This window comes from Cenococcum geophilum (assembly GCF_001692895.1).
Source record: "Cenococcum geophilum 1.58 unplaced genomic scaffold K441scaffold_16, whole genome shotgun sequence".
NCBI lineage: Eukaryota > Fungi > Ascomycota > Dothideomycetes > Gloniales > Gloniaceae > Cenococcum > Cenococcum geophilum.
The window spans coordinates 1,848,395-1,867,842 of NW_027137574.1; the positions used below are offsets into that span (position 1 = coordinate 1,848,395).

The 19,448-nt window shown below is 35.3% G+C and overlaps 1 protein-coding gene across 1 annotated transcript; it reads left to right on the forward strand.

The window, feature by feature from the left end:
• Positions 1–7,961: 7,961 nt before the first annotated feature.
• K441DRAFT_704975 (uncharacterized protein) lies at positions 7,962–8,796 on the forward strand (the record flags this gene model as incomplete). The annotated part of the gene is made up of 5 exons (XM_067653561.1): positions 7,962–8,111; positions 8,163–8,417; positions 8,448–8,471; positions 8,569–8,661; positions 8,698–8,796. 5 exons carry the CDS (start codon positions 7,962–7,964, stop codon positions 8,794–8,796), a joined length of 621 nt encoding a protein of 206 aa, XP_067505192.1.
• Positions 8,797–19,448: the final 10,652 nt, after the last annotated feature.

The window sequence follows — 19,448 nt, forward strand, 5'->3', positions numbered from 1 at the left end:
TGCGTAAGGTATAAAGGATGTTAAGGGGCTTATGGGAGCTATACTTAAGGACTTTCGCGTATAGCGAATAAGCAATAGCGCGAGTATTATTAGATTCTTAGTAGAAAAAGATAAAGAAGTTATATTTAGGTAGATAACTGCTTAATAGCTTAAACCGTATATCCTTAGGGTAAGGCTTATTAGACCTAAGTAGTATACGGTTAAGGCGGACTAGGTTAAAGTACCTTTAGCAATAGATATTAATAGCGGAAAAGTAAGTAAGTTAGCTATAAAGCGCTTTGGGGTAGAGAATGGTGTAGAGGTATATATAATGAGATGGCTAGGATAACTAAGGCCGCGCGGCTAGTACGTGTTAGTGATTATTAAAGTAGTAATAAAGGAGGATGTAGAGAAGCTGCTTATGTTAGATAATGTATTATTTAGGAAAGGCGCGATTATTATATTACTATTTAAGGAGTAATATACCCCTATAGCATGCTATAAATATAAAAGGTTTAGATATAGGGCTAGAGACTATATATAACCTAATATATGCGAAATATATAGGCGGGAAGGCTATCTTTAGTGTAAGACGGTAAATCTATACTGCGTAAACTGCTAGGGTTCTTACTAAGCCTTATACCGTAAATGCCTAGTATATAGGAAAGAGATAGACAGGATTTTTATACAATAGCGCTATAAATAGAGAACTTTAGATTTTTTAGGCGAATATAAAGAAGTATAAGGAGGCGTAGTATGCGCTATATAATAATAAAGTGCTAGTAGACTTCTACTTTATTCTAGGCTAGGAGCCTTATTACTTTCTCTTAGATAGGGAAGTAGTGCTAGCTAGCTTAAATCCCTAGTAGATAAGGTTCGTCCTAATAGGCAGGCAGTAGCGGTATCCCTTAGTTAGGTTATATATTTGGGCATTTAGAGAGCTGGCAGCTATATAGCTATAGGTAGATTTAGCAGATATTACGGCGGTAGTAGCGCACGTTGGCTAAAGGAGACTTATAATTGTGTTGGTATATATTCTAGATAGATATTTAAAAAGAACTAAGGAAGAGAACCTAGAGGAGCTCTTTAGTAGACTAGAGATAATTAATAGGCTAATTTAGGGTAAACTATTACGCGACCTATATACTAAGGTAGTAATTGTAGGTGATTTTAATTGGTATAATCTGCTATAGGGAGGAAGTTATATTAGTACTATATTAACGCAGGAAGAAAGCGTACTAATTATTAACTTTATAGCGGACTAGTTACTCTAGAGCCTACTTTTAGTAGGAATACCTACGTTTAAAAGTAATATGGGGCGAATATTAACAATTAACCTTATACTTACAACCCTAGGCCTAGCGAGTAAACTAGTAAAGTGCGTTATTTGGGAGTATAAGTACGGATTAGACTATAAAGCTATCTATATTAGCTTTTAGGTTAATATAGATATGTAAGAGAGCTAGGAGAGGCTGCTTATTAAGAATATAAACTAGGATAAGATATAAGAAGATATAGAGCAATAGAAAGAGATGGGATTCCCTATAGAAGATATAGATGAAATAGTTAACTATCTTAATAGGTGGATTAATAAAGCCCTTAAAGCACACTGCTAATAGGCTAGACTATTACCGTATATAAAAAGATAGTGGAATGAAGACCTTATAACGCTAAGGAAGTTATATATATACTAGAGGAATAGAAATAGCGCGATGTAAAGGTAAGGAAGGGATAACCCTAAGCTATATAATATCGCAGTAAGAGTAAAGAAGCTCTTTTATAGGACTATTCGGTAATATAGGAAGCTCTATTAGGACGAATTCCTTAGTAATAGTAATAATATATAGAAAGTATTGAAATACCTTAATCCGCAGGCTATATTCGCGTTTACTAGAATACCGCTAATTAAGAAGGATGGAGGATAGGGAGAGGTTATTATGGAGAACTATAATATTGCAAGAGAACTACTCTAGGTATTCTTTCCGGTCCCACTACCGTGCGAATAAGAGAAGGAAGCTATAACTAGCTATAACTAATTACTATAGGAGCCTATCGCCAAATATAAGGTTAAGGTAGCTGTGTTTAGGGCTAGCCTAAATAAGGCTCCTAAAAGGGATGGCCTACTAGCTAGGGTATGGCAAGAGCTATGGCCCGTACTAAGTGGTAAGATTACTACTTTCTTTACTAAATTACTTAAGATAGGAAAGGTACCCTAGGAATAAAAGGTAGTAAAAATTATACCGCTGTAGAAGCCGAAGTGGGGGGACTATATAGTAGCAAATAACTATAGGCCGATCTCCCTTCTTCCGACGCTGGGAAAAGCACTTAAATTATTAGTGGTGGAGAGGATAGTATACCTAGTAGAGGAATATAGCCTACTACTTAAGACGCACTTTAGAGCTAGGAAGTAAAGGTTAATAATATATACGCTATTATATCTCTATAAGGACGTATTTAAAGTATAAAGAGGAAAGAAAACACTGTCTCTAGTATTATTTAATGTTAAGGGTGCGTATAATAATATAGCTATAGAGCCGGAAATTAGGAGATTACGGCAGCGTTAAATACCTTAAACGATTATATAATAGGTATAAGACTTTTATATAAACTATTAAGCTTATATCCTAGTTAACGGATATATATTAGAGGTATAGGCGCTCCTATAGGTAGGTCTCCTATAGGGATTAGCACTAGCCCTAATACTCTTTCTATTCTTTAACGCGGATCTTAAATAAAGCGTACCTAGAAATAGCAGCTCTATAGCCTTTATTAATAACTACTTAGTATAGGTTATAGGCCCTACAGCGGAGGAAAATACGTAGATTATCTAGGGCGAGATTATACTAATGCTTAAGAAATAGGAGAGGACTAGTGGAGCCTAATTTAAAGCAAAGAAAACGTTATTTATCTACCTTACTAGATATAAAGAAGTAGGTAGAAATGCTACTACGCCGCTCTAATTTAAAGGAAAAGGGATCCCCCTAACTTAGAAAGTTAAAATCCTTAGGGTGATCCTTAATAAGGAGCTATGGTTTAAGGCGTACCTAGTAAATAAGGTAGGCAAAGCTACTAAGGTAGTGCTAGCGTTACGTAGATTAAAGGGACTATAGTTTAAGAGCGTTAAGCAGCTAGCTAAGAGCTCGGTCCTACTAGTAGTAGACTATATATTATTAATATAGTACCCGCTTGCGATATAAGAGTTAATATAGCTTCTTTAGTAGGCGCAGAGGATTACGGCATAAGCTATTATTAGGGGGTTTCGCTCTATTACTCTGCTAATAGCGAAAGTAAAAGCTAGTTTGCTCCCTTTTAAGCAAAGGCTATATAACCAGGTTATCGCGTTTTAGGTATTAATCTATAAACTAGGCAAATTATATCCTTATTAGATGATTTAAAGATAGAGGCTTTATAGACGGCACTAATCGCCGCTCTAGAGGATAGTAGAGATATATAAGGATGTTTAGGTAAATAGGGTACTAGAGGTTAAACCGTATATATACCCACTGTAGGTGGCTAAGCCTAATATAGTAATATATAAGGATAAAGATTATGCTTAAGTTATTATTAAAGACTATAAGCTAGGGTAGGTTGATATATATATTAATATATTAATGCGTAATAGTAGGGTAGAAGTTAGTATATATACTATACTATCTAAAGCAACGCTTTTAAAAACGGTAGTAAGCTCTAATTAGGTTAACGCCTACTTTATAGAGCTTCTAGTAATTAGCGAGGTAGCTAACTAGCCGTAGGACCCTACGTGTACGGTTATTAACTAAGTAGGTTTTCTAATACCTGTATTTAGTATAAGAATATTCTCCAACTTATAATTAGTGTTGCTATTAATATAGAGCTAGAGGGCTAGAGCCTGCTAGGAAATAGTTATAGAGATTTTAAAGAAGCTTTGGCTAAATAATATTACGCTATATTAAATTCTAGGCCACTTAGGATTTATAGGAAATAAGAAGGCTAATAAGCTTACTAAAGTAGTAATAAGACTAGAGAGCGAGGAGCTACTATAGAGAGACGGCCTCCTATAGTACCTTATAATATAAGTATTAAAAAAAGCTAAGATAATAATAGGACTGCTTTTATTAGGAAGATCTAATATAGGTAAGTTTATAAGGAAGATTAACGCAGTACTTTACCTTAAAAAGGCTATAGGATTATACTAGCAGCTAATTAGCTTAGAAGCTGCTATTCTTACACAGCTATAGACTAGTAAGTTATTTCTAAAGGAATATCTTTATAAAATTAATATATTAGAGACGGTGTTATATAATTATAGGCTTATAGAGTTAATATAGTACTTCCTCTTCTCTTATAGGAGGTAGGTATAGTAGAGGATTAAACTAAAAGAGTAATATAGAGATTAATTTGGGGATCTATTATATATATTAGGAGGCTACTTACGCAGATAAAAAGGAGGTAGGAATATTAATAGCCTAATTAAGCGCTAAAAGCCAGACATTAGCGTAGTTAAAGCTATAATTAAATTTATAAAGGAGACTAGATATTTATACCTAAGTATATAAGATATAGAGAGTATAAAAGCTAATATTAATAAGCAAAGACTCTTAAAAATTCCTTTTTTAATTATCTAACTAAATATACCGTGAGCCTCCTCTATATATACCTTTACTAGTGCGTTACTAATTAAGAAGTGTATAACGCTGGAATAGCCCTATAAATATAAGGCATTAAAAACTACTTACTTAGGCTTACCTCTAAACTCTAACTTTCTTTAATAGTAATATATTACTTTCCTTTATTTTTTCCTTAGTTAAGTATAGTATTAGGTAATAGATATATAGTTCTTATAGTTAGCTTCTAAACTAGAGCAAGTATATTAATAATAGGAAGTATTTAGTTAGCGTTTTATAACGGCCTATATTTTAGATAGTATATGGCTATAATAGAATATATATATATACATATATACATACATAAAGGTCTACTTTTTAAAGTGGAGAAAGTAGAGATAACTATAGTTAGATTAGGGACGAACAACTATTTTAGGCGTGGCGTTGCGGTGCTACTAGCCGTAGAGGTAAAGTAGTAGTTTAACGTGTTTTATTAGTTATTTGGTAATCTTAGTTATCTAATAGCTCTAAAAATTACTAAAAACTGCACCTTAATATCTCGACAACGGTTTAATAATAAATTCCGAAATTTTATAATTAGCCTTTTACCCCTATATTAAGACCCCTAATAAAGTTCTAGTATAATAAGTCTGGCCAATATTTAGATATTAGGTTTTAGCCCTTAATTTTAGGCTAAATTACAATATCTATGATATCTCCAGAGCTACTTAATAGATTATTTTTTAAATTTAATAAGAGGTTTAAAATAGGTATAAAAGGCTAAGTATAAAATTTTGGTATTTATTATTAAACCATTATTAAGATATTAAGGTACAGTTTTTTTAATTTTTAGTGGTTTTTAGGGCTATTAGATAACTGATATTACCGGATAACTAATAAAACATGTTAGTTAACGTAAGACTATAGAGCATAAAGACTGCATATAGGGAACTTTGATTTTCGCGATTTTCGTTAAGTCCTACTATGGTGGTACCTTGTGTACGTAGATATGACCAGGACGCCTCGCAAAACGACTTAAAATTTTAAAGTTCTCGCCTAGCAAAATTTCCCTATATGCAGTCTTTATGCTCTATGCTCTTACTTCACCGGCGAGCTGCGAACACCAGCGAGCTGCGAACCCTAAAAACTACTAAAAATCGGAAAAAGTGCACCTTAATATCTCGACAATGGCTTAATAATAAATTATGAAATTTTATAATTAGCCTTTTATGCCTCTATATTAAGACTCTTAATAAAATTCTAGTGTAATAAGCCTAGCCGTTACCTAGCCGTTATTAAAATATTAGGTTTTAGCCCCTAATCTTAAGCTAAATTATAATATCTTTAGAGCTATTTAATAGATTACTTTTTAAATCTAATAAGAGGTTTAAAATAGGTATAAAAGGCTAATTATAAAATTTTAGAATTTATTATTAAGCCATTGTTAAGATATTAAGGTGCACTTTTTCTAATTTTTAGTGGTTTTTGGGGTTTGTAGCTCGCTAGTATTTATAGCTCGCCGGTAAAGTACGTTAACGTATTACACTACTAAGCTACGCATACCAGTAAGCTGCGCACTAAAAATTATACTAAAAATCGGAAAATTCGAACCTTAATATCTTAATAACGACTAAGTAATAAATTTTAAAAACTTAATAGGTAATAGATAGCACTTAGAAATAGAGGCCATTAAATTCCTAAGAGCGAAACTTTTAAAATTCTTAAGATATTAAGGGAAAAGGTAAAAAAATTTGAATTTAAGGCCAAAAAACTAGTATTTTAAAAACTATAAGTTTTAGCATTTAAATTTTTAATAACCCTTAGACCTAGGTACTATATATAATATATTAAAATTTTAGAATTTATTACCTAGTCGTTATTAAGATGTTAAGGTTTAAATTTTCTAATTTTTGGTATAATTTTTAGTGCGTAGCTTACTGGTATACGCAGCTTAGTGGTGTAATACGTTAACGTGTTCTATTAGTAAGCTGGCTAGATTAGTAAGCTAGCCACCCTAAAAACCACTAAAAATCGCGAAAACTATACCTTAATATCTTAATAATAGCTTAATAATAAGTTCTAAAATTTTATAGTTAGCCTTTTATACCTATTATAAGTATTATATTTAATTTAAAAAGTAATTTATTCTCTAGTTTTAGAGATATAGCAATTTTGGCTTAGATTGGGGGCTAAAACTTAAGATCTTAATAATAGCTAGGTTAATTATTATAGAACTTTAATAAGAGTCTTAAACTAGGTATAAAAGGCTAAATTTAAGATCTTGGAACTTGTTACTAAGCCGTTATTAAGATATTAAGGTATAGTTTTCGCGATTTTTGGTGGTTTTTGGGGTGGCCAGCTTACTGATCTGGCCAGTTTACTAATAGAACACGTTAACGTGTTCCACCACTTACCTGCGAATACCAGTCACCTACGAACCCCAAAAAACCACTAAAAATCGGAAAAACTGTACCATAATATCTTAACAATGGCTTAGTAATAAATTCCGAAATTTTATAATTAGCCTTTTATACCTATATTAAGACTCTTAATAAAATTCTAGCGTAATAAGCCTAGCCGTTATTAAAATATTGGGTTTTAGCCCCTAATCTTAAGCTAAATTGCAATATCTTATAATATCTTTAGATCTATCTAATAGATTACTTTTTAAATCTAATAAGAGGTTTAAAATAGGTATAAAAGGCTAATTATAAAATTTCGGAATTTATTATTAAGCCATTATCGAGATATTAAGGCGCAGTTTTTCCGATTTTTGGTGGTTTTTGGGGTTCGTAGGTGACTGGTGTTCGCAGGTGAGTGGTGGAATACGTTAACGTGTTTTATCAGTTATCCGCCAAAATTAGTCATCCGCCAGCCCCAAAAACTACCAAAAATTGGGAAAATCGCATTTTGATATCTTAACAACGGTTTTATAATAAATTCTAAAATTCTATAGCTAACCTTTTATGCCTATTCTAAGACTCTACTCTAACTTTGGAAGTAATTTATTACGTAGTTCTAGAGGAATAGCAATTTAGCTCAAAATTGGGGGCCAAAACTCAATAAAACTTAATATCTTAATAACGGCTAGGCTTATTATTCTAGAACTTTAACGGGAGTCTTAAAATAGGTATAAAAGGCTAGCTATAGAATTTTAGAATTTATTATAAAGCCGTTGTTAAGATATCAAAATGCGATTTTTCTAATTTTTGGGGTTTTTGGGGCTGGCGGATGACTGATTTTGGCGGATGACTGATAAAACACGTTAGTGGTGGGGTTGCTGAGTTAACTGAAGAGCGCCGGACGTTTCGCTTCGGCGGAATGGGACTTTGGACTGGATTCGGGCATATGAACAACACTAAAACACTCTCTCGATCCCCTACCGCTCCACACGTTATTATGGCTACATTACCGCCCGTATTACCCTTTATCCTCACCGAAAAGACCACGCAAATCTCCTCCTGGCTTAAACAGCTCTTGCTGACGCCGCCCGTAGACGAAGAACACCGGCTGCTGAAGTGTAAGCGCGCTAGCTTAGAGCCTATAGCCGTATACTAGCTCACCGCCATGTCCGTGTATTGTGATGTTAGCCCTAGTAAGCGCCAGCGGCGGAATATAGATGACTTGCTTCCAGGGCAGAGCGCATCGGCTATTGGGTTGAATGCCCGCCCGCTTACCTTAGGCAATTCTAATACCTTTAGCCCACCCGGCAGTCGTGTAGGCGCCTTGACGCTACGACGTGGAAATAGCCTATCGCGCGAGATAATTGCGGCACTGAGAGTTGTATTGCCTCCGATTACGACGGAACCGCTGGATGGGGTGGAGCCGGAACCTCCTGCGCGGGTAATGGCCGTGGTAGCGCGACTTGAGGACGGGCTGGATTAGGGCTGGATACCCGGCTGGCTTGAGGTGCGTATTAGCGTGCAGCCGTCTATTGCTAAAGTTGGCTAACCCGTTATAGAAAGCAATTAAAGCCGATATAGATATGGGCTTCTAAAGATTTAAGCCTGCCGCCTTTAGCAAGACCGCCACGCGTGATCTCTCTGACCCTGACCTTGACTCCGCCGTCCGTGCCGAGTTAGAATACATACTGAGGAAGGTGAGGAAGATATTTAGGAAGGCGCTCTATTGCTAGATGAGGGGCCGCGACGAGAATGCGTGGTGCGACGACGTGGTTAGGCCGATGGTGAGGCTGGCGCTCCGGCTGTACGCTAAGGGCAAACTCTGTATCTAGAGCGTGTACTTCTACCCCATCTGACCTATTTGAAAACACTGATAAGCTAACGCGTTTGATACGGCAGGCAATCCCAGAATATTGACTTTGAGTTCCTCTCGCGCGCTACCGATGTATTTGGTAAGTAGCGCGTCCTTGACTGAAAGGCCGATTACACCCTCTTCTACTCGCACGACGTATCGCCTTTTGAATCTTTATACGCACGCCTTCTCTAGCACGGAAATAAATGCGTTAGCTATATGACTGACGCCTTTACCAAGACCACGGCCGTCTTCTCCGGCATTGAGGTTGAGCCCTCCGACGGCGATAAGCTTGAGGCCGAATACCAGCTTAGTATATGGATGGCGGCGAGTCTGCGTAAGAAGGCGAAGCTGGGATGACGCGCGGGCCTGCCTGACACTACCTGCCTTGTGGAGCCGGGCTTTACCGTTGTGGGATATGAGCTGTATTTTTATATCGCATATCTGGAATCTGAGGAAGGCGAAGCGGTGCGTATCCTAGAGTTTGGTAATGCTGCAATGAGTAGTGTGTCGGGCGTTTTTAAATAGCTGAGGATGTGGCGGAACATCGTAGAATACGGCCTTGATGAGGGGCCGGACGGTTTCTGGGGTGGGTTCCTGAAGTCGGTGTTGGAGAGATTGGTGGTTGGTGATGATGGAGATATGGCGAAGAGGGGGGGTGCGAATGGTGAGGGGACCGACGGAGGGTCTGTAAATCTGGATGAGGGCCTTTGGATGGGGAGTGGGGCGTTGCACGTTCCTGTCTAGATATTGGTTAGACGCGTGGAGGATATAGATTAAGACTATCTTAACAGCAAAAGAGTATGTTAGGTTGCTGATCGCCCTTAGATAGGTCCAACATCCTACGGCCACTACTCTAACACAAACGGCTGAAGACCTCCCCAAAACCTAACACGCCATTTTTTACCTACCATCTCAATGCCAGAAATGCCTACCTCGCACGGCTTTGCTGTGTGTTGTTGACCGGCTCGTATAAAGCGAGCGGGTTCAAAACCGAACCAGTCTCCTATTGGTCAGACGCGGCTTGGCTAAGCTGGTTCTATTTTTGCCTTGCCGGAATCTGTTTCTGGAATCTCTTGGCATCCGCCAGACCAACTGGTGGAACGCCTTCGCCCGACCTTTCCACTTTATCACCAGAATTTAGACCCCCACGTATGTATGTATGTATGTATGTATATTCTATTATGGCTATGCACTATTTAGGGTATGGGCCGTTACAGAGCGCTAACTAAATACTTCCTGCTATTAACATGTATGCTTTAGTTTAGAAGCCAACTATAAGAACTATATATCTATTACCTAACACTATATTTAACTAAGGAAAAAATAAAGGAAAGTAATGTATTATTATTAGAAGAAAGTTAGAGTTTAGAGGTAAGCTTAGGTAAGTAGTTTTTAACGCCTTATATCTGTAGGGCTATTCTAGCATTATATGCTTCTTAATCGGCGACGTATTAGTAAAGGTATATGTAGAGAAGGCTTGCGGTATATTTAGTTAGATAATTAAAGGAGGAATTCTTAAAAGTTTTTACTTATTAACGTTAGCTTTTATACTCTCTATATTTTATACGCTTAGGTATAAATATTTAATCTCTTTTATAAATTTAATTATAGCTTTAACTACGCTAATGTCTGGCTTTTAGCGCTTAATTGGGCCGTTAATATTCCTGCCTCCTTTTTATCTACGTAAGTAGCCTCCTAATGCATATAATAGATCCCTAAATCGATCTCTATGCTACTCTCTTAGTTTAAACCTCTACTATATCCACCTCCTATAAGAAAAAAGGAAGTGCTATATTAATTTTATAAGCCTATAGTTATATAACGCTGTCTCTAATGTATTAATTTTATAGAGATATTCCTTTAGAAATAACTTGCCGGTTTATAGCTATATAAGGATAGTAGCTTTAGAGCTAATTAGCTACTGGTATAATCCTATAGCCTTTTTAAGGTAGAGTACTGTATTAATCTTCCTTATAAACTTGCCTATATTAAATCTTCCTAATAAAAGCGGTCCTATTATTATCTTAGCTCTTTTTAAGGCTTGCGTTATAAGGTACTATAAAAGGCCGTCTCTCTATAGTAGCTCCTCGCTCTCTAGTCTTGTCGCTGCTTTAGTAAGCTTATTAGCTTTTTTATTTCCTATAAATTCTAAGTAGCCTAGAATCTAGTATAGTGTAATATTATTTAGCCAGAGCTTCTTTAAAATCTCTATAATTATTTCCTGGTAGGCTCTAGCCCTTTAGCTCTATACTAATAGTAACGCTAATTATAAGTTAGAGAATATTCTTATACTAAAAGTAGGTATTGGAAAACCTGCTTAGTTAACAGCCGTATATATAGAGTCCTATGGCTAGTTAGCTACCTCGCTAATTGCTAGAAGCTCTATTAGGTAGGCGTTAGCCTACTTAGAGCCCGCTACCATTTTTAAAAGCGTTACTTTAGATGGTATAGTATATACGCTAACTCCTGCCCTACTATTATGTACTAATGCATTAATATATATATCGACCTACCCTAGCTTATAGTCTTTAATAATAGCTTAAGTATGCTCTTTGTCCTTATATATTACTATATTAGGCTTAGCTACCTACGGTAAATATATATATAGTTTAACTTCTAGCACCCTATTTACCTGGACATCCTTATATATCTTTACTGTCCTTTAAAGCGGCGACCGGTACTGTCTATAAAGCCTTTGTTTTTAAATCATTTAATAAGAATATAATTTGCCTAGTTTATAGATTAATACCTAAAACGTAATAGCCTGGTTATATAGCCTTTACTTAAGAGGGAGTAAGCTAGCTTTTACCTTTACTATTAGCAGAGTAACAATATGGAACCCCCTAATAATAGCTTATACTATGATCCTTTACGCCTACTAGAGGAGCTGCTTTAACTCTTATATTATAAGTAGGTACTATATTAATGACGCGTAGTTTACTACTAGTAGAACCGAGCTCTTAGCTAGCTACTTAACACTCTTAAACTATAGTCCCTTTAATATGCGCAACGCTAGCACTACTTTAATGGCTTTGCCTACCTTATTTACTAGGTATACCTTAAACTATAGCTCCTTATTAAGAATTACCCTAAGGATTTTAACTTTTTGTATTGGGGGGATTCCTTTTCTTTTAAATTGGAGCGGCGTGGTGGCATCCCTGCCCGCTTCTTTATATTTAGTAAGGTAAATAAATAACGTTTTCTTTGCTTTAAATTAAGCTCTACTAGTCCTTTCCTATTTTTTAAGCATCGGTATAATCTTACCCTAGATAATCTGCGTGTTTTCCTCTGCCGTAGGGCCTATAACCTATACTAAGTAGTTATTAATAAAGGCTATAGAGCTGCTATTTTTGGGTGCGCTTTATATAAGATCCGTGTTAAAGAATAGAAAGAGTATTAGGGCTAGTGCTAATCCCTATAGAAGACCTGCCTGTAAGAGCGCCTATACCTTTAATATATATCCGTTAACTAGGATATAGGCTTAATAGTTTATATAAAAGTCCTATACCTATTATATAATTGTCTAAGGTATCTATCGCTGCCATAATCTCCTAATTTCTGGCTTTATAGCCATATTATTATACGCACCCTTAATATTAAATAATACTAAAGATAGCGTTTTCTTTCCTTTTTACGCTTTAAATACGTCCTTATAGAGATATAATAGCGTATATATTATTAACCTTTACTTCCTAGCTCTAAAGTATATCTTAGGTAATAGGCTATATTCCTTTACTAGGTATACTATCCTCTTTATTACTAGCAATTTAAGTGCTTTTCCTAGCGTTAGGAAGAGGGAGATTGGCCTATAGTTGTTTACTACTATATAGTCCCCCTACTTTAGCTTCTATAGCGGTATAATCTTTACTACCTTCTATTTCTATAGTACTTTCCCTATCTTAAGTAATTTAGTAAAAAGAGTAGTAATCTTACCGCTTAGTATAGGTTATATCTCTTGCTATACCCTAGCTAGTAGGCTGTCCCTTCCTAGAGCTTTATTTAGGCTAGCCCTAAATATAGCTGCCTTAACCTTATATTTAGCGATAGGCTCTTATAGTAATTAGTTATAGCTAGTTATAGCTTCCTCTTCTTATTTATATAGTGGTGGGACTAAAAAGAATGCCTAGAGTAGTTTTTTTGTAATATTATAGTTCTCTATAATAACCTCTTCCTATCCTCTAACCTTCTTAATTAATAGTATTCTAGTAAACGCGGTTATAGCTTACGGATTAAGATATTTCGACGCTTTCTATATATTATTACTATTATTAAGGAATTTATCCTAATAGAGCTTTCTATATTACCGAATAGTCCTATAAAAAAGCTTCTTTGCTCTTACTACGACATTATATAGTTTAGGGTCGTCCCTTTTTTATCTTTGTATTATACTATTCCTATTCCTCTAGTATATATATAACTTCCTTAGTGTTATAAGGTCTTTATTCTACTATCTTTTTATATACGGTAATAGCTTAGCCCACTAGCAGTATACTTTAAGGGCTTTATTAACCCACCTATTAAGGCAGTTAACTATTTCGTCTATATCTTTTAAAGGGAATCCTATCTCTTTCTATTGCTTTATATCTTCTTAAATCTTATCCTAGTTTATATTCTTAATAAGTAGCCTCTTCTAGCTCTTTTATATATCTATATTAACCTAGAAGCTAGTATAAATAGCTCTATAGTCTAACCTATACTTATACTCCTAAATAGCGCACTTTATTAGTTTACTTACTAGGCCCGGGGTTGCAAGTATAAGGTCAATTATTAATATTCGCCCCATATCGCTCTTAAATATAGGTACTTTTACTAAAAGTAGGCTTTAGAGTAACCGGTCCGCTATAAAGTTAATAATTAGCACGCTTTCTTCCTACGTTAATGTGGTACTAATATAACTTCCTCCCTATAGCGGATTATGCCAATTAAAGTCGCCTGTAATTACTACCTCGATATATAGGTCGCGTAATAGTTTACCCTAAATTAAACCATTAATTATCTCTAGCCTACTAAAGAGCTCCTCTAGGTTCTTTTCCTTAGTTCTCCTTAAATATCTATCTAGAATATATACCGACACAATTATAAGTCTCCTTTAGCCGACGTACGCTACTACCGCCGTAATATCTACTAAATCTACCTATAGCTATATAGCTGCTAGCTCTTTAGATGCCTAAATATATAACCTAACTAGGGGATACTGCTGCTGCCTACCTATTGGGACAAACCTTATCCACTAGGGGTTTAAGCCAGCTAGTACTACTTCCCTATTTAAAAGAAAGTAGTAAGGCTTTTAGCCTAAAATAAAGTAAAAGTCCGCTAGCGCTTTATTATTATATAGCGTATATTACGCTTCCCTATACTTTTTTATATTCGCCTAAAGAATCTAAAGTTCTTTATTTATAGCGCTATTATATAAGAATCCTATCTATCTCTTTCCTATATATTAGGCATTTATAGTATAAGGCTTAGTAAGGACCTTAGCAGTTTATATAGTATAGATTAACCATCTTATACCAGAGATGGCCTTCCCGCCTATATATTTTACACGTATTAGGTCGCGTGTAATCTCTAGCCCTATATCTAAACCTTTTATATTTATAGCATACTATAGGGGTATATCGCTCCTTAAATGGTAATATAATAATCGCGCCTCCCCTAAATAATACGTTATTTAACGTAAGCAGCTTCTCTATATCCTCCTTTATTACCACTTTAATAATCACTAACGCGTACTAGCTACGTGGCCTTAGTTATCCTAGCTATCTTATTATATATACCTCTATACTATTCTCTACCCTAAAGCGCTTTATAGCTAACTTACTTACTTTTCTATTATTAATATCTATTACTAAAGGTACTTTAACCTAGTCCGCCTTAACTATATACTACTTAGGTCTAATAAGCCTTACGCTAGGGATATATGGTTTAAGCTATTAAGTAGTTATCTGCCTAAATGTAGCTTCTTTATTTTTTTCTACTGAGAATCTAATAATGCTTGCGCTGTTGCTTATTTACTATACGCGGAAGTCCTTAAGTATAGCTCCCGTAAGCCCCTTAATATCCTTTATACCTTACGCAATAGTTTACTTTACTACTTTAGTAGTAGCTACCCTCTCTATTACCTCTAAACCCGCTTAGCTAACGTCTATTACTAGTTACTAATTAGGTTCCTTAGGGTTCCTAGCGCTTATTGTTTATAGTAAGGTTATCTCTAACCCTACCATGCCTCTACTAGCCGCTATTAATGCCTATAATTATATTAGAGCTAAGGGAGTATTTAGTTACGCTTATAAGGACCGGATAGCCTTTTAGAGTTTAGTATTTTACTTTTTAAGGCTTTACTATTCCGATTTAATGTCTATAAGGTTATTTCTAATACTCTTAATAATACTATTCTGGTTTATAATAATGTTGCTCTGCTATACTATAGTTTCTTTAAGGCTTTTAATAAGTTGATAAAATTTATTACGGTTAATACCTCCCCCTTTATATTTAGGTAAGGTAGAAACTTTTACTATAGGGAATAGAGGCAGTATATACTATATAGCTTATAGTCCGGTTTATAGTACGGTTGTCTACTATTTAAACTATACTAATATTTAGGCTCGTGTTCTTAGTGACTACTAGACCTCTTATACCTTCGCGCTTAGTTTCTTTATACGTCTTAATAGAGCTGCTAGTAGGTCTAAAGGTGGTGTTACTAATATATGTTTAGGGGTTAAAGCAGCTATTGGGGCTCCGGGGCTTCGTTTAGTGGGCTGTAGGGGCCGCCTTATAGCGGGAACTAGCTAAATAAAAGACTAGAATTCAATTAAAAGAATGTCTAAGATCTTATAGCCTATGTATCTTATAGGGAGGGTACCTAGACCCCCACGTATATATATATATATGTATATTCTATTATAGCTATATACTATTTAGGGTATAGGCCGTTATAGAGCGCTAACTAAATACTTCCTGCTATTAACATACTTGCTTTAGTTTAGAAGCTAACTATAAGAACTATATATCTATTACCTAACACTATACTTAACTAAGGAAAAAATAAAGGAAAGTAATGTGTTACTATTAAAGAAAGTTAAAGTTTAGAGGCGAGCCTAAGTAGTTTTCGATACCTCGTATCCGTAGGGCTATTCTAGCGTTATACGCTTCTTAATTGGCGACGCACTAGTAAAGGCACGTGTAGAGGAGGCTCGTGGTATATTCGGTTAGATAATTAGAGGAGGAATTCTTAAGAGTCTTTACTTATTAATGTCGGCTTCTATACTCTTTATATCTTATATACTTAGGTATAAACATCTAGTCTTCTTTATAAATTTAATTATAGCTTTAACTACGCTAATATCTAGCTTCCAGCGCTTAATTGGGCCGTTAATATTCCTGCCTCCTTCTTATCTATATAAGTAGCCTCCTAATATATATAATAGATCCCTAAATCGATCTCTATATTACTCTCTTAGTTTAATCCTTTACTACGCCTACCTCCTATAAGAGAAGAAGAAGTGCTATATTAACTCTATAAGCCCGCAGTTATATAACGCCGTCTCTAATATATTAATTTTATAGAGATATTCCTTTAGAAATAACTTGCCGGTCTATAGTTATATAAAAATAGCAGCTTCTAAGCTAATTAGCTACTAGTATAATCCTACAGCCTTTCTAAGGTAGAGTACTGCGTTAATCTTCCTTATAAACTTACCCGTATTAGATCTTCCCAATAGAAGCAGTCCTGTTATTATCTTAGCTCTTTTTAACGCTTGCGTTATAAGGTACTATAAAAGGCCGTTTCTCTATAGTGGCTCCTCACTCTTTAGTCTTATTGCTGCTTTAGCAAGCTTATTAGCCTTCTTATTTTCTATAAATCCTAAGTAGCCTAGAATCTAGTATAGCGTAACATTGTTTAGCTAAAGCTTCTTTAAGATCTTTATAACTATTTCCTAGCAGGCTCTAGCCCTCTAGCTCTATACTAACAGCAACGCTAATTATAAGTTAGAGAATATTCTTATACTAAATACAGGTATTAGAAAACCTGCTTAGTTAATAGCCGTATATATAGGGTCCTATGGCCAGTTAGCTGCCTTACTAATTATTAAAAGCTCTATAAGGTAGGTGTCGGCCTAATTAGAGCTTACTACCGTTTTCAAAAGCGTTACTTTAGATGGCGTAGTATATACACTAACTCCTGCCCTACTATTACGCACTAATATATTAACGTATATGTTAACCTGCCCTAGCTTATAATCTTTAATAATAGCTTAAGTATAATCTTCGTCCTTATATATTACTATATTGGGCTTAGCTACCTATAGCGGGTATATATATGGTTTAACCTCCAGCACCCTATTTATCTAGATATCCTTATATATCTCTACTATCCTCTAAAGTAGCAATTAGTGCTATTTATAGAGCCTCTATCTTCGAATTATCTAATAAGGATATAATTTGCCTAGTTTATGGATTAATACCTAAAACGCGATAGCCTAGTTATGTAGCCTTTGCTTAAGAGGGAGCAAGCTAGCTTTTACTTCCGCTATTAGTAGGGCGATAGAGCGGAACCCCCTAATAATAGCTTATGCCGTAATCCTTTACGCCTGCTAGAGAAGCTATATTAACTCTTATATCGCAAGCGGGTACTATATTAGTGACGTATAGTCTACTACTAGTAGAACTAAGCTCTTAGCTAGCTGCTTAACGCTCTTAAACTACAGTCCCTTTAATCTACGCAACGCTAGCGCTACCTTAGTGGCTTTACCTGCCTTATTTACTAGGTACGCCTTAAACCGTAGCTCCTTATTAAGGATTACCTTAAGGATTTTAACTTCCTAAGTCGGGGGGATCCCTTTTCCTTTAAATTAGAGTGGCGTGGTAGTATCCCTACCTACTTCTTTATATCTAGTAAGGTGGATAAATAACATTTTCTTCGCTTTAAATTGGGCTCTACTGGTCCTCTCCTATTTCTCAAGCATTAGTATAATCTCGCCCTAGATAATCTACGTGTTTTCCTCTGCTATAGGGCCTATAACCTATACTAAGTAGTTATTAATAAAGGCCATAGAGCTGCTATTTTTAGGTGCGCTTTATATAAGATCCGCGTTAAAGAATAGAAAGAGTATTAGGGCTAGTACTAATCCCTACGGGAGACCCGCCTATAGGAGCGCCTATACCTCTAATGTGTATCCGTTAACTAGGATATAGGCTTAACAGTTTATATAAAAGTCCTATATTTATTATATAATCGTCTAAGGTATCTAACGCTACCGTAATCTTCTAATTTCTGGCTTTATGGCCACATTATTATACGTACCCTTAACATTAAATAATACTAGAGATAGCGTCTTCTTTCCTCTTTATACTCTAAATACGTCCTTATAGAGATATAATAGCGTATATATTGTTAACCTTTGCTTTCTAGCTCTAAAGTGCGTCTTAGGTAGTAGGCTATATTCCTCCACTAGGTATACTATCCTCTCCACTACTAGTAATTTAAGTGCTTTTCCTAGCATTGGGAGGAGGGAGATTGGCCTATAGTTATTTACTACCGTATAGTCCCCCTACTTTAGCTTCTATAGTAGTATAATCTTTACTACCTTCTATTCCTGGGGTACCTTTCCTATCTTAAGTAATTTGGTAAAGAGAGTGGTAATCTTACCACTTAGTATAGGCCACAGCTCTCGCCATACCCTAGCTAGTAGGCCGTCCCTTCTAAAAGCCTTATCTAGGCTAGCCTTAAATATAGCTACCTTAACCTTATATTTGGTGATAGGCTCCTATAGCAATTAGTTATAGCTAGTTATAACTTCCTCCTCTTATTTATATAGTAGTGGGACTAAAAAGAATGCCTAGAGTAGTTCTTTTATAATATTATAGTTCTCTATAATAACCTCTCCCTATTCTCTATCCTTCTTAATTAGTAGTATTCTAATAAACGCGGATATAGCCTACGGATTAAGGTATTTCGACGCTTTCTATATATTGTTACTGTTATTAAGGAATTCGTCCTAATAGAGCTTTCTATATTACTAAATAGTCCTATAGAAGAGCTTCTTTACTCTTACTACAATATTATATAGCTTAGGGTTATCCCTTCCTTACCTCCGTATCGCGCTATTTTTGTTCCTTTAGTATATATATAACTTCCTTAGCGTTATAAGGTTTTCGTTCCACTATCTTTTTATATACGGTAATAGTCTAGCCCATTAACAGTGTGCTTTAAAGGCTTTATTAACCCACCTATTAAGGCAGTTAACTATTTTATCTATATCTTCTATAGGGAATCCTATCTCTTTCTATCGCTTTATATCTTCTTATATCTTATCCTAGTTTATATTTTTAATAAGTAGCCTCTTCTAGCTCTCCTATATGTCTATATTAACCTAAAAGCTAGTATAGATAGCTCTATAGTCTAATCCATACTTATACTTCTAAATAGCGTACTTTATTAGTTTACTTACTAGGCCTAGGGTTGTAAGTATAAGGTTAATTATTAATGTTTGCCCCGCGTTACTTTTAAATATAAGTATTTCTACTAAAAGTAGGCTCTAGAGTAACCGGTCCGCCATAAAGTCAATAATTAGCGCACTTTCTTCCTGCGTTAATATAATACTAATATAACTTCCTCCCTATAGCGGATTA